This window comes from Lepus europaeus, chromosome 13, assembly GCF_033115175.1.
Source record: "Lepus europaeus isolate LE1 chromosome 13, mLepTim1.pri, whole genome shotgun sequence".
Lineage (NCBI taxonomy): Eukaryota > Metazoa > Chordata > Mammalia > Lagomorpha > Leporidae > Lepus > Lepus europaeus.
Window position 1 is genome coordinate 69,884,890 of NC_084839.1, and position 14,536 is coordinate 69,899,425.

Sequence of the window (14,536 nt, forward strand, 5' to 3'; positions counted from 1 at the left end):
TGCCTGCCTATCCAAGACAGGTGCTCAGTTAGTGTTGTTCCTGGTCTCTTTCCTCTTCATCAACTTGTTCTTCCTTTGGGGACCCCCTGCCCCTCATTGTGCTGATGACATCCCCACTCACACCTTGGTACTGACTTCTCTCAGCTATTCTAGTTTCACCTGGGTACTGGGTACTCCCTTCTTACTTGCTTCTCTTTTTATAGTGTTTCTCTCTCTCTCTCTCTAAATAAGGTTAGGAAGCTTAAAGTCATTTATTATTATTTGCTAGAAACATCTCTCAAGGGCATCATGTTGCCCTAAGGACTTTGCATTCTTGATTTGCTTTATTCCTTGAAAGAGCCCCATGAGTTAGATCCTACTTTATCTTACAAAGCTGGAATCTGAGTTAGAAAGCTTTAATTGGGGCCAGTGCTGTGGCATGGTGGGTAAAGCTGCTGTCTGTGACGTGGGCAACCTACATGAATGCTGTTTGGAGTCCCAGCTGTTCCACTCCTGATCCAGGTCCCTGCTAATGCACCTGGGGAAGCAGTGGAAGATGCCCAAGTGTTTGGTTCTCTTTACCCATGTGGGCAACCTGGAAGAAGCTCCTGGCTTCTGTCTTTGGCCTGGTCAGGCCCCCGCCCATTGCAGCCATTTGGGGAAGTGAACCAGTGGGTGGAAGATCTCTCTCTTTCTCTTTCTCTGTATTCTGTCTTTCAAACAAACAAATAAATCTTAAAGAAAAAAAGCTTAAATAACGTTGAGCCCAAAGTTGTATAACTAATAAGTGGGATTTAATAGCAGGCTTGTCTGACTTCAAAATCCATTTTTAAATCATTATCACTAGACTACTTTTTCATGATTTCTCATATATAACTGTTGATTGATTATTTTTAGATGTATTATTTATTTATTTGAAAAGCAGAGAAAGAGAGAGAGAGAGAGAGAGAGAGAGAGAGACGGACACTCCCCAAATACTTTCAACAGCCAGGAGTGGGCCTGGTTGAAGCCAGTAACTGAAGGTCCATCTTCCATATGGATGGCAGGGATCCAATCTATGTGAGCCATGATTTGCTGCACCCCAGGGTGTGCATTAACAGGAAGCTAGAACTGAAGTGGAGATGGAATTGGAACCTAGGTACACTGTACACTAACATGGGATGTGGGCATCCCCATGCCTGGGCCAAATGCTGCCATGCTCCTCAACTCCTGAGAAGCTTATAACTGAAATGTCTCTGGAATCAATTCTTTCCTTTCTTTATTCACACGGTCTTCTCATTTATAATTATATATATATATATATATATATTTTAATGTGACACACACTGGCTTGTGAAAAAATTCATTACAGACCTAGATAGTGAAGGTTCCCTAACCTCATTTCCTATAAACAATCCCTACATCCCTCCTTTTTTCCTGTGTATACACTAGCAAAGACTGCCTTTTAATGCAGAAACAGGGGCCGGCACTGTGGCGTAGCGGGTAAAGCCGCTGCCTGCAGTGCCGCCATCCCATATGGGCGTGGGTTTGTGTCCTGGCTGTTCCACTTCTGGTCCAGCTCTCTGCTATGGCCTGGGAAAGCAGTAGAAGATGGCCCAAGTCCTTGGGCCCCTGCACCGACGTGGGAGACCTGGGAGAAGCTCCTGGCTTCGGATGGGCGCAGCTCTGGCCGTTGCAGTCATTTGGGGAGTGAACCAACAGAAGGAAGACCTCTCTCTCATCTGCCTCTACCACTCAGTAACTCTGCCTTTCAAATAAATAAATAAACCTCTAAAAAAAAATAAAACAGAAACACATCATCTTGAGACTTGCCTTTTTTTTATCAGCATGTACAGATTTGGCATTTGTGCGTTTTAATTAGGTAAAACATACATATGTTTTTTACAAAACTCAATAGACACAGGAGGGCATTTACCCAAAAATACCCACCCTCCCTTCTTGTTCACCAGCCACCCACTAGCAATTGAGGTCGGGAGTTTCACCAGTTCCGTAGGTAGCCTGCTAGAGTCCTGTGTCTTTTAATAGCTCCACAGCCTCCTACGGTGTGGGTATACCGAAGTTATTTTGGTGTCCCATTAGGACACTTGGATAGGTTCCAGCGCTCACGAGGAAACCACATTCCGTGTTGATCTTATCATTTCATCACGCAACTCTTCCCAGCAACACGGTGTTCCAAATTGCAGAGCTGCACCATCACTCATTTATCCATTTCCCTACTGATGAGAATTTAGGTTTCAATAACTAACAATTGCCTTGCTCTTAGTGCACTTGCCGCCGCTGGACATTGCTGTCATTTTGCGGTGCTATCGTTTCTGATGTACTTTTCCACCGAATTGAGAGAGCCTCTGGGGCGGAGGGGCTGCTCACACCCACCCTCCTATCCTCTCAATCTCCAAGTCTTGGACTTGGTCCCAAGTATAACGGTGGCGCGCTCGTTCTGGGACGCACAGCCAGGGGAAACTACGACCTTTGGGAAGGGCCCGGAACGTTCGTCGTTAACTGCCACTGTTTCTCAGGGAGCGTTGTGGCCAAGGCGTGCCCCGCACAAGCATGGCTGCCACCGGAAGTAGCCGGTTATTTTGCTGGAACCAGTTCTTCCGCGGGGCGGAAAAGGTATGTCTGCCTATGTCCCGACCATTTCCAGTCCCCTTGCCTTGCAGGACCCCATGAGTAAGCTGTGGCGGCGCGGAAGCACCTCTGGGGCCATGGAGGTCCCCGAGCCTGGTAAGCACGGGTCGATCAAGCCATCTGGGCCTTAGAAAACAGTCCTTTTCTCCCCGGGAGCTTCCTCTGTACGGGTGGGGAGGAGCTGGCGGTGCCGTTGTTATGGTAACAGGGAGGCCCGCCGGAGTATTAAGTCAGGGCTTCCCGTTCCACGCCCCGGCCGAACCCCGCTGACCGGCCCTCCTACCGCAGGGGAAGCCCTGGAGTTGAGCCTGGCCGGAGCTCATGGCCATAGCGTGCACAAGAAAAAGCACAAGAAGCACAAGAAGAAACACAAGAAGAAACACCACCAGGAGGAGGAGGCTGGACCCACGCAGCCCTCACCTGCCAAGCCCCAGCTCAAACTCAAAATCAAGCTGGGCGGGCAAATCCTGGGCACCAAGAGGTGAGATCAAGGGGGTCGAGGTTTTACCGGGGGAACTCGAAGAGCAGCCAAAGAAGTTAGAAGCTGGCTGGGGTTTTCTCGAGGACCGAGAATGGACATTGTGACTTCAGGGCCCACGTTAAGGCAGCAAGAACCCGGGAGGGCAGGGACTGCTGACTGTAGCCGCCGGGCCGGAGGAAGAGACGCTCCGTTTACAGACTAGCGCTCCGTTTACAGACTAGCGTTGTTTCTCTGCAGTGTTCCCACCTTCACTGTGATCCCCGAGGGCCCGCGCTCGCCCTCTCCCCTTATGGTTGTGGATAATGAAGAGGAGCCCATGGAAGGAGTGCCCCTGGAGCAGTACCGTGCCTGGCTGGGTGAGAAGGGCCTGGGGCTGGGGAAATGGACCTTTTCTCCTTACACCCGGCTAAGGGAGCAGGGTCGGCTCTGAAGTGGGTGCGAAGTGCCCCAGCTGATGAATTCTACTTCCTGTTCTCCAACTCTCCTCTCCAGATGAAGACAGTAATCTGTCTCCCTCCCCGCTTCGGGACCTGTCCGGGGGATTAGGAGGGCAGGAGGAAGAGGAGGAGCAGAGGTGGCTGGATGCCCTGGAGAAGGGGGAGCTGGATGACAATGGAGACCTCAAGAAAGAAATCAATGAGCGACTGCTCACCGCTCGACAGGTAACTCACTTTATGTTTCATTTGCTCACCAAATACAAGTGCATGGTAAATGGAACTAAAAGGTAAGTTTATTTAGTGCAAAAAGTTTTTTTTTTTTAATCTGTCCACAGTTTTTTCATAATATGCATTTTCCATGAACTTTTTGAGGAGCCCTTGAATGTTTTGAGAACTTTTCATGTCCCCAGAACTTTTCAAGGGAGTGAGTGGGGATATCTATGGTGGAGACATTGGTTTCTTTTTTTTTTTTTTTTTTAAGATTTATTTATTTGAAAGGCAGAATTAGAGAGAGGGAGAGTTCTTCCATCCACTACTTCACTCCCCAAATGGCTGCAATGGCCAGGACTGGGCCAGGCTGAAGCCAGGAACTAGGAGCTTAATCTGGGTCTCCCACATGGGTGCAGGGGCCCAAGCACCAGGGCCATCCTCCACTGCTTTCCCAGGCATATTAGCAGGGAGCTGGATCAAAAGTGGAGGAGCAGCCAGGAATCGAACCAGCCACAATGCCGGCCCCTTAACTTTTTTTTTTTTTTTTAAGAGATTATTTGTTTATTTGAAAGGCAGAGTTACAGAGAGCCAGAGAGAGAGAGGTCTTCCATCCTCTGGTTCACTCCCCAAATGGCTACAATAGCCAGAGCTGGGCTGATCTGAAGCCAGGATGCTGGAGCTGCTTCCTGGTCTCCAATATGGGTGCAGGGGCCCAAGGACTTGGGCCATCTTCTGCTACTTTCCCAGGCCATAGCAGAGAGCTGGATCAGAAGTGGAACAGCTGGGACTTGGAACTGGTGCCTTTGCCTGGCTTTACTTGCCTCTTTCTTCCTTCCTTCCTTCCTTCCTTCCTTCCTTCCTTCCTTCCTTCCTTCCTTTCTCCTTCCTTCCTTTCTCTCTTCCTCTCTTTTTCTTTCCTTCCTTCCTTCTTTCTTTCTTTTTCTCTCTCTCTTTCCCTCTCTCTCTCTCTTTCTTTCTTTCTTAATTTGAAAGTCAGAGTTACCCCCTACACCACAATGCTGAAACGGAGACCTTGGTTTCTATTCTCAGGGAGCTGGTATTCTAGTGTGAATGTTTGGTGGTGGTGGTGGTGGTGGGGAAACAATTAAATCAATGATTTTAAAAGCTGTGTGGCTGGGGCCAGTGCTGTGGCATAACAGGGTAAGCTTCTGCCTGTGATGCTGGCATCCAAATGGGTGCCAGTTGAAGACCTGGCTGCTCCGTTTCCAATCCAGCTCCCTGCTAATGTGCCTGAGAAGGCAGTGGAGGATGACCCAAGTGATTGGATCCCTGCACCCATGTAGGAGACCAGGAAGAAGCTTCGGGCTCCTAGGTTTGGCCCTGGCCGTTGCAGCCATTTGGGGAGTGAATCAGTAGATGGAAGACCTCTCTCTCTGTTTCTCCATCTCTCTAACTTTGCCTTTCAAATAAAAATCTTTTAAAAAAAAAAAAGTTGTTTTTTTTTTAAAGATGTGTGGTAAAAAAAAAAAAGTGTGGTTTACAAGAACCACAAAATAGGGTGATGAGAGAGCTTTTTGGAGACATGACCTTTCCAGTCCCAGAGGAGCTTTGAGATGGGCCGGCAGGCATAAAGGACTAGAGCATGCCGTGTGGGGTGAAGGAGAAAGGGTGGCTGTCACTGAAGGGCTGTCGGCAGAGAAGTGACATATTTGATTTCCATTCGGTAGATGACTTTGCCCTCAGCCTGGACAGCAAGTCTTAGTGGGGATGAGGGCTAGAAACAGGGAGGCCAGCTTGGGAGCTGTTGAAGCAGTCAGCTAGAAAAGACAGTGGCTTGAACCAAGATGAAAGTGCTGGGGATGGAGAAAACCCGAGGAATGGCGGCTGTCTTTAGGAAGCAGATACTTGTTGGGAGGAAGATGGGAAAGAAAGGAATGAAGAGTAACCCTGAATTTTGGCGGGGATCCCATTGATGCTGTCTGTCGAGATTAAACGACAACGAACCCCTAGAGCAGGTGGTGCAGGACAGGCAGGTTGCGTTACCGATGGCTCCCCCTGTGGGAAGCAGGGACCTAACGGTGAATGTCAGGAGAGCTGGGAGGAGGCAGTACTAAGGGGCCCCGCAGCGGGTGCTCATGCATACCCCTTCTCCCAAGCCCTGCGCTCCGCGAGACCCTGCCTGCCCCGGCCGCCTGCATTTTCAGACTGCCCTCCTTTTGCTGTCTCCCCAGCGAGCGCTGCTCCAGAAGGCTCGGAGCCAGCCCTCCCCGACGTTGCCGCTGCCGGTGGCGGGGGGCTGCCCGGCCCCCGCCCTCACCGAGGAGATGCTGCTGAAACGCGAGGAGCGGGCGCGGAAGCGGCGGCTGCAGGCGGCGCGGCGGGCTGAGGAGCACAAGAATCAGACCATCGAACGCCTCACCAAGACCGCGGCGCCCAGCGGCCGGGGCGGCCGTGGGGCCGCGAGGGGCGAGCGGAGGGGCGGGCGCGCCGCAGCCCCTGCCCCCATGGTGCGCTACAGCAGCGGGGCGCAGGGGTCCACCTTGTCCTTCCCCCCTGGCGTCCCGGCTCCCGCAGCACTGTCCCAGCGGCCAGCCCCCTCGGGCCCTCCTCCGCGCTGCTCTGTCCCCGGCTGCCCGCACCCACGCCGCTACGCCTGCTCCCGCACGGGCCAAGCACTCTGCAGCCTTCAGTGCTACCGCATCAACCTGCAGATGCGGCTGGGGGGGCCCGAGGGCCCCGGGTCCCCCCTTTTGGCTACTTGAGACTCTCACCTAACCCGGACTCTGCACCCTCTCCCGCGCCCTCTTTCCAGTGTCTTCCCCACCCTATTAAATTTCATCCAGCACCTCAGCTCGTACAGAACTGGGGGGAGTGGGATCTGAGCAGACCACTCTCCCGTTCACACAGCTGGCCCCCACCGGAGACTGCGTCGACGCCCGGGACTTGGAAACCAGCAGAGCCGCGGTCTGCCCCCAGACTTCGGCACTTTTGGGACCCCGCCCCTTCCAGCCGGCACCAGCCGGGATTACCTGGCATGGTCCGGCATTTGGTGTCACCCTGAAAATATGGCTCAGACCAATCAGTGGAAACTTTGCTTTTCTGGACGAGCATTCATTGGTTAATAAGTCAGAGCCCGTTCTGTTGTCTGTATTGGCCACTGTCGCTGTCAGTCAAGGCTGTGGGTCGAACCTTGCCCCTCTCTTTGTCTGTACAAGCTCTTGTTGTCTGGGAGAGCGGCAGAGGTGCTGTTGCAGATTGGTTACCGGGAGAAACCCCTGGTCTCTTCCTATTGGTCCGTCCAACGAAGGGAGATGCTGATTGGTAGGACGGAGCAACCTGGATGCTAGTTGGCGGAGCCCTCTCCGGATGGAACCTCCGGCCGGGGAGTGATGGTGGCGGCAGCGAAGATGGGCCGGGCAGGGACGATGGAGGTGGTGGCAGAGGTGGCAGGGGCGGGGCGGCTGGCGGTAGAGGAGCCTGTGGTCTTCAGGGGGCTGTAGGTGGAGGCATGGCTCGGGCCAGCAGCGGGAACGGCAGCGAGGAGGCCTGGGGGGCACTTCGGGCGCCGCAACAGCAGGTACCCCAACAGCTCCAAAAGCCTACCACGACAGCCATTTATTTCTCTTTCCCCTTACCTTGTCCCTTCCTTTTGGGGGTGGGGGAGGAACTCACGGGGCCAAAGGTACTGTGAAGTTCCTGAACGTATCCCTTCCACTCTTTGTCTAAACTTTGTAACAGATGCAGTTGACTTTGCCTGCAGCCTCATAGACCCCATCCCATGGCTGCAGTGGAAGCTTGCAGTGGCTCTCCAGTGACCAGAGGCATAGTGAGGCCCCAGGGAGGCTCCCTCTGTCTTGCAACAGTTATTTGTGATGTTTTTCTATGTGCCTATTGTCACAACAGAGTCCGGCAGCGTCTTCTCTTGAGGGAGCAATTTGGAGAAGAGCTGGAACCCAGACTCGCGCCCTGGATGCCATCCTTTATCATCCACAACATTCCCATCTGGTTGGGAGCACTGCTCTGGGTCTCACACTGCCCCTCCTCTTCCCTAGGGAGCCTGAGACCCAGGGGAGGAAAGATCCAGCTTGGGGGGTTGGGGAGAGAGCATCATGGGGAATGATGAAAGCGTTTTTGGCTTTGCAGAAGGCCTTACCTCCCTAGCCATTGTCTGACTTTGAGAGTGGCTTCCTCCACTGGGGGTGGGAGGGCAGGCTTGAATGTGAGAGGCTTCACACTGCAGAGCTGAGATTGCCCTCTTTGTCCCTCCACACTTTGTCTCGCTCTCGCAGACTGATTCTTGGTATTCCAAATCCTCTTCCACACTGCCACCCCTTCTGATATTTGAATAACTCCTCTCAGCATCCATCTCTCCCAGCTGAACTTGGTTCACAGGGTGGGATTGTGTATGTGCATGCAAGAGGTGGGGGCGGACCGTGCCTTGGGCTGGAATCGCCTGTCGTTCTAAGAGCCTCCTTACCCCCAGCTTCGAGAGCTGTGCCCAGGAGTGAACAACCAGCCCTACCTCTGTGAGAGTGGCCACTGCTGCGGGGAGACTGGCTGCTGCACCTACTACTATGAGCTCTGGTGTGAGTCTCCGAGAGGGCTGTGTCAGGTCCTCCTGCCCACGCTCCCCTAGGCTGCAGAATACCAGCCTTCAGGGACCCTTCTCTGCATGGAAGGCACCTGAGTCACTCCCTCCTGGCGTCTTGCAGGGTTCTGGCTGCTCTGGACTGTCCTCATCCTCTTTAGCTGCTGTTGCGCCTTCCGCCACCGACGAGCTAAACTTCGGTTGCAACAGCAGCAGCGGCAGCGTGAGATCAACTTGTTGGCCTACCACGGGGCATGCCACGGCACTGGGCCAGTCCCTTCGGGTTCACTGCTTGACCTTCGTGAGTGACTTGAAGCTCTGGGCCCATTACTAGGGGCCTCTAACCAGGATCCCGAATTGTCCCCACATTCCCTTTGTCCCTGGTACGAGACACTTCCTCATCCCTGGTTACCTTCCACAAACCACACTGTTCTCTCCCCTGCAGGCCTCCTCAGCGCCTTCAAACCCCCAGCCTATGAAGATGTGGTTCACCGTCCAGGCACACCACCACCTCCTTATACTGTGGTCCCAGGCCGCCCCTTGACTGCTTCTGGAGAATGCACCTGCCGCTCCTCTGCATCCAGCTGCCCTGCCCACTGCGAGAGGACAAACGTGGAAGGTGTTTCCTCCCACCAGAGGGCCCCCCCTCTTCAGGAGGGTGCGCCTGGGGCAGGCGTGAGCCCGGCCCACACGCCCCCCTCCTGCCGCTACCGTCGCCTGACTGGGGACTCCGGGATAGAGCTCTGCCCTTGTCCTGACTCCAGCGAGGGCGAGCCAGTCAAGGAGGGGAGGGCTAGTGCTACCCCATCAGATCTGGAGGACCACTCCCCTTGTGCACTACCCCCAGATAGCATACCCCAGGTCTCTCCCATGGGGCTGGCATCCAGTGAAGGGGACATCCCGTGAACAGTTTTGGGAGGGTATGTGGTTAATTGCCCACCAGAAAACAGTCCTGGTCCCAACTCTTTTAAGTTCTCCTTGGTCCCTACCTGCCTTCTTAGAATCTGCCTCAAAGAGCTGGAGCCCTGAGAGGGGCAGTGTTGGGGGACTGTGCTAGCTCCACCCCCTCTTCCCCCAGACGTACACAGGAGCCTTTGATCTCATTAAAGAGATGTGAACCAGCTGCTTGTGGATTTGGGTGGACTAGAGCTGAACTTACCGCACTGCACTTGCCTTACTGGACTGGAAGGGGATAGGAAGAGGATAGCTAATGGTTATTGATCTCACCTTCCTAGGGACAGCAGGTCCTGAGGCTTGGACTGAGCTAACACCACTTGGTGAGGCAGTGCTGGCAAAAAGCAAAGAGTTTGCATGTTTTTTCCAATTTATTTAGAAAAATAGACTCTGAGTTCACATTCATCCCAGGGGTGTGGGATGGATGGCAGCAGACACCTGAGATGAACTGAGGGAAGTCTGAATACTGGTGTCTAGGGGACTTGGGATCAGAAGTCAGAGAACAGGTCCCTGTGGACACAGGAGTGGCCCAAGGGGTCTGGCTCTCCTCACATCCCCCAGCCTGTCAGTAGTCTTCAGCCATGGCCAGTAAGACAAGGCTGGTCCAGCCCTGGAAAGGGCGGCAGCCCATGCCCCGCCCATCCCGGTCACTGTACTGCTCCCAGAGGAAACCTGTAGCCTGGTACTGCCGCCACACGTTGCCCACCACATTGGCACGGAGCTCACTGTGCAGTTTGGCAGCCCTGGCCTGGTGGGGACCCTCCAGATGGCCGTAGTGGTGGAGAGCTCCTAAGGCCAGGTAGTTGATATTGAGCCACACGGCACCCCGCCAGTAGGGAGGATCGTGCTCGGAATTGCGCTGCCCATAAAAGGAGCTGGAGGCTGCGAGGGAGCGCAGGCCATAGGGACTCCAGAGATGGCGGCTGTCGGCCAGAACGTCCAGCAGGGGCCCAAGGTGGGATGATTTGGGGTCCAGCAGTCGCAGCAGCAAGGGGAAAAGAGTGACATAGCCCAGGGCATCCACATACTGCAAGCGAGGGTGGGGCCGGCCCACCACCCGAACCAGCCCCTGAGGGGGCCTAGGCTTCAGCTGTACTGCTTTTGTGTGGTTCCCAAAGTCTGCAAAGACCCCCAGCTCAGAGGCCCAGTGTAGCTCATTCAGACTCTCTTCTGCCTCCAGTGACGCGGCCAGCGAGCCCAGCTCTGCAGCCGCCTCCATCTCCCCTAGCTGCTCTGCCAGCTGGGTCAGCACACGGGCACCCAGTGCCACCCAGCATCGCAGGTCCAGGTGCCGCTCCATTGCGGAAGGATGTGAAGCCCTGGGGTAGTCATCCAGCCCCGAGGGCAGCGTTTTGGGGTTCAACAGGGTTGGCAAGGCTGGGTCCCGGCCCCGCCAGCGGTAGGAGAGTGGCACTGGCCCTGCCTGGCTCTGATGGAGCCATGAGAACCAGGCATACAGGCGGGGAAAGGCTCTCCGGAGGAAAGCCAAGTCGGCAGGGTCGCCACCTGAGAGCATGTGGGCTATAGGCAAAAGCAGGGTTGGGGGGTTGGCGTGGGCTGCCCGCTGCACCAGGAATTCTGGGGGCACCCGGGCTCGGGCCTCATCCCCAAGTATTTGTTCCCGCCCAATCCAGCCATCGGCATTGAGCAGCCCCAGCCAGTGGCCTAGGGCCTCCCGAGTGAGGCGGGGATCCCACCGCTGCACCACCAGCTGGTGAAAGCCCTCATCCCAAAGGAAGCCTCGTGGGAAGAATGACCGCGAAGGCACTGCTGAGAAAAGGGGGACGGGTGGAAAGAGGGCTGGGTCGAGCTTGTGCTCGGACCCTTCCAGCCCCATGTCCGGCAGCACCAGCCCTTGTCCGTAGAAATAGCCAACTCCACCTAGGAGGCCGCTGAGGGCAGCGTGACCCAAAGCCTGCTCGCCAGGGCTCAGGCCCTTCTCCTCTAGCTGGAAGGTCTTCTCAAAGCGCATTCTGAACGCGGCGGCATGGCTCTCCAGGGCCTGGGTCAGCGAGCTGCCAGCCAGTCTCTCCAGGGCTTGGTTTCCTGCTGCCTGGGCACTACCTGACTCAAACAGCAACTCCAAAGAGAAGGGGACTTTCAGTGTCACCTGCTGTATCAAGAACTGGCCTTGTCCCTGCCCTCGCCCACTTGGGCTGCTATCCTCCCATTTCAGAGATGCTGGCAAGCCAAGGTAGCGTTCAGGAGGAGCCCCTGGGGGCCGATGCTGAAACCAGCTATTTAGGCGACTCTTCACCATTTCTGTCAGCAAGGCCAGTCCCGGGTTGGAGGACCAGAAGACATTGTAGCTTGAAGGGAAGATGAAAAAGAAATATTATTCAGAAGGAGGTGGTAGGGACATACAGGGAAAAAACGAGGTGGTCAGAAGGATGGAGCCTGAGCAATGCAGGGCACAGGAGGCCGGTGAGAGTAAACGTAACTGGTGGGAAGAAGGTCGGATAGGGGAGACAGAAGTCAGGCTGTGTCAGCATCCACACCACCCCCCGCCCACCCCCCACTCTCTTCCCCTTGTTACCTGCCATACTTGGGGGCAGTGTCCCCTGGGCTGGTTGGTGGCATAAGTGTAAGACGGAAGTCACCAAGTTCACTGGTATGCCCACTGATGAATTTCAACTGCCCCTTGGCCCCGACCTCTGGTCGTAGGACTTCCTTGCCATCTGTCACCACATAGAAGAACAGGGAGACCAAAGGGAGGGCAGAGGTACCTGAGGCCTGGACAAAAACAAAACCCTGGCATTAGACTGCCATTCTTTCTCAAGAATCAGCCTTAGTGAGGGAAAGGGATGCCAGGCAGGAGTAACATAAATGGTAAACATCTGGCAGTATGGAGGGTAAGCAGTACACCCAGTAATACGGCATAAAGAACCTTGCATGGGGCTCTGGCGAATAATGAGAGTCCTTTTGTGCTATGTCCTAAGAACTCTGCACAGATCATTTCGTTTCATGCTTATGACCCTGTGAGTTAGATGCTGCTTTTATGTCCACTTTAGAAATGGGAAAACCAAGGCTTAGAGATGTTCGTGCAGGCAGGTGTGTAAGGGGAGTCGAAGCAGGAAGCCAGACTCAGAGCCCCTGCTGTCAGCCCCCACGTACTGCATTTGCTGGTAGGAAGGGGAGGTAGGAGTCTGGACGAGGAAAGGGTGCCCTGGGGCCCTGACCTGAGGCTCTACAGTCACTCTCCAGCTCCAGTCCCCTCCGTGCTGACCCCCAGGCCTCTTGACGAACTCAGTGGTGAGCCTTAAGGCCCCATCCTGGATGTGTTGCCGCCCGAAGGAGAGGCCGTCATGGAACTCCCAGCCAAAGGGACCCACGCCGTCCCCCTGCTCACACGTGTGCCTGAGCTTAGGGGTCCCCGGGGTGGCGCCCTGCTGCGCCCACATCAGTCCTAGGGGTAGAATGGCCATGTAAGTCAAGGAGAGGGCAGGGGCCTGTCCCTCTGGGTGTCCGAGAACTTCAGGGGCATCCCTCTTCATAACCTCTCCTGATCCATTCCTCCCCGGCTTTGCCCTGGCATGAAGCTGGGGCGCCCACAAAGTCCGCCGGCCTGCCCGCCCGCCCCGGGGCCCGGTTACCGGTGAGGAGGGGTTGCGGGCTGCGAGTCTTCATGCCGAAGTAGACGTGAGGGCGGTAAGTGCCCCAGAAGAGGTCCGGGGCTACAGCGGGACTGGAGGAGTCAGGGGGCAGCGCTGGGGGCGCGGAGTGCAGCGTGACCGCCCGTCGCGCACGGTACCACGTCAGCATCCAGCGCCCCGAAAGTCCCAGAGCCAGAAACAGGACCACGATGGCCAGAGCTGCTCGCCCTGGAGCGCCATGGGACCCGCCGCCCCGTCTCGCGGGGCCGCCCCGAGCCGCCCTCTCGACTGCACGCGTTCCCTCCGCCTGCGCTGCGCGGCGCCGCCGCTCGCCCCGAGCCATCCTACCACCGAGGCCGGCGTCGCAGGAGCTCGAAGAGGCGTCAGTGGGGCCCAGGCCTTGCCTCCCCGCTCCAGCTCGTGCCCCGCGCCGCTGGGACCACAGTCCCTCCAGCCGCACCTGCCAGCCCGCGCCCCCAGCTCTATGTCCGCCTTCCGCCGGAAGTCCCGCCCCGCCACGTCAGGCTGAGTCTCGGATCTCGGAGCCGCTCTTTCGGCGTGGCGAGAGCTTCGTCACCACCGGGTCGCCGGAGTTCGCAGACCAGTAGGGAAAGCCTACCTCGCATCGAACTGTTTGTTTTAACGACCACATATTTAGACACTGTTTACATTTAACTGCCCCGCGCCAGATGGAAACCTGTGGCCTGGAAAGTACGTCGGAGTGATGGATCCGGCCACGTCTGACCCGCGCTCGGCGGTGCCCCACCGGGAGCCTCAGGTTTGTTTCCAGCTGCTGCAAGTGGCCCTGCGACTTCAGACAAGTCTTATCGCCACTCGGCCTACAATTCCTCATCTGGATGAACCCTGGAAGGACCATAAGGGTGGCACATGTGCTTACAGAAGGCAATTTCCCCCTACATCCCAGGAAGCGAAGGAACTTGGGGAAAAGATGCTTTCTGTCCAGACCGGAGCCGGGTACTGAAAGGAAGTAGCATTTGCACCTCAGGTTTGCACCTGGAAGACTCGCGATTACATCTGATGATAGCTCCTCATTACAACTTAATCAGTTACTTATTTCTCAGCAACAGCCAATGTAAAAAGCATTTTCATAAAGAAGTCCATGCCATTGTTGAAAAATAAAAAACCTTATGCCCCTCTAGGTATTAGACACAGCCCATCAAAATTCATTGTATAAAACAAAGCTCATTTAATCCACCCACTTGTATTTCACTATGACTTTTGGCCCATTCTGCACTGGTAGTTTTTTCTCATTTAACAATCACCTTCTGGCCAAATTCAATGGTCAGTCCTATTTTGTTTTTTGCTATTATTCAGTTCAGCCACCTTGAACGTTAGCGATTGTACTAATCATGAACTGCTTAGCATCTGTCGTGATAGACCTTGCTGCTGAAGTGCAAGAATAATTTTTAATGTCTTAATGATCGGTGCTAACTCGCATGATTTCAGAATACACGCCATCAAAATAGGGGGATTGTTATTTTACCCTAGACGTCACTCCTTTATAAAGCTACATGCATTTAAGATGCATTTATGGCCGGCGCCATGGCTCAACAGGCTAATCCTCCGCCCTGTGGTGCCGGAACACCGGGTTCTAGTCCCGGTCAGGGCGCCAGATTCTGTCCCGGTTGCCCCTCTTCCAGGCCAGCTCTCTGCTATGGCCCGGGAGTGCAGTGGAGGATGGCCC

General features: G+C 55.1%; 3 protein-coding genes across 9 annotated transcripts; 2 read left to right on the forward strand and 1 right to left on the reverse strand.

Annotated features, from left to right (window-relative positions):
- Positions 1–2,574: 2,574 nt before the first annotated feature.
- On the forward strand, positions 2,575–6,542 carry INO80B (INO80 complex subunit B). Its single transcript, XM_062209696.1, has 5 exons — positions 2,575–2,703; positions 2,896–3,088; positions 3,326–3,444; positions 3,581–3,750; positions 5,928–6,542. The coding sequence occupies exons 1-5, from the start codon at positions 2,595–2,597 to the stop codon at positions 6,456–6,458; spliced, it is 1,122 nt and encodes a 373-aa protein (XP_062065680.1). The 5' UTR covers positions 2,575–2,594; the 3' UTR covers positions 6,459–6,542.
- Positions 6,543–6,639: 97 nt separating this feature from the next.
- On the forward strand, positions 6,640–9,405 carry WBP1 (WW domain binding protein 1). 7 transcript variants are annotated; one of them, XM_062209702.1, is made up of 5 exons: positions 6,640–7,127; positions 7,600–7,720; positions 8,180–8,282; positions 8,409–8,585; positions 8,730–9,405. In XM_062209702.1, exons 2-5 carry the CDS (start codon positions 7,667–7,669, stop codon positions 9,188–9,190), a joined length of 795 nt encoding a protein of 264 aa, XP_062065686.1. In that variant the 5' UTR covers positions 6,640–7,127; positions 7,600–7,666; the 3' UTR covers positions 9,191–9,405. The 7 variants fall into 7 exon arrangements, with proteins under 7 accessions (XP_062065686.1, XP_062065684.1, XP_062065688.1 ...); XM_062209700.1 differs by having other exon boundaries at positions 7,600–7,701; XM_062209698.1 differs by lacking the exon at positions 6,640–7,127 and adding an exon at positions 7,135–7,273 and having other exon boundaries at positions 7,600–7,701.
- Positions 9,406–9,567: 162 nt separating this feature from the next.
- MOGS (mannosyl-oligosaccharide glucosidase) lies at positions 9,568–13,320 on the reverse strand. Its single transcript, XM_062209694.1, has 4 exons — positions 12,832–13,320; positions 12,418–12,644; positions 11,775–11,971; positions 9,568–11,547 (listed from the first exon to the last, which is right to left on the reverse strand). The coding sequence occupies exons 1-4, from the start codon at positions 13,172–13,174 to the stop codon at positions 9,804–9,806; spliced, it is 2,511 nt and encodes an 836-aa protein (XP_062065678.1). The 5' UTR covers positions 13,175–13,320; the 3' UTR covers positions 9,568–9,803.
- Positions 13,321–14,536: the final 1,216 nt, after the last annotated feature.

Coding starts and splice junctions, on each gene's coding strand:
- MOGS (XM_062209694.1), bottom strand. CDS start 13,174: ATGGCTCGGGGCGAGCGGCGGCGCCGCGCAGCGCAGGCGGAGGGAACG. Junction 12,645..12,831: donor CCCGCAACCCCTCCTCACCG/GTAACCGGGCCC, acceptor TTCTACCCCTAG/GACTGATGTGGGCGCAGCAG. Junction 11,548..11,774: donor ACTGCCCCCAAGTATGGCAG/GTAACAAGGGGA, acceptor CTTCCCTTCAAG/CTACAATGTCTTCTGGTCCT.
- INO80B (XM_062209696.1), top strand. CDS start 2,595: ATGTCTGCCTATGTCCCGACCATTTCCAGTCCCCTTGCCTTGCAGGAC. Junction 2,704..2,895: donor CATGGAGGTCCCCGAGCCTG/GTAAGCACGGGT, acceptor CTCCTACCGCAG/GGGAAGCCCTGGAGTTGAGC. Junction 3,751..5,927: donor GACTGCTCACCGCTCGACAG/GTAACTCACTTT, acceptor CTGTCTCCCCAG/CGAGCGCTGCTCCAGAAGGC.
- WBP1 (XM_062209697.1), top strand. CDS start 7,475: ATGGCTGCAGTGGAAGCTTGCAGTGGCTCTCCAGTGACCAGAGGCATA. Junction 7,721..8,179: donor GGTTGGGAGCACTGCTCTGG/GTCTCACACTGC, acceptor CCTTACCCCCAG/CTTCGAGAGCTGTGCCCAGG. Junction 8,283..8,408: donor CTACTACTATGAGCTCTGGT/GTGAGTCTCCGA, acceptor GGCGTCTTGCAG/GGTTCTGGCTGCTCTGGACT.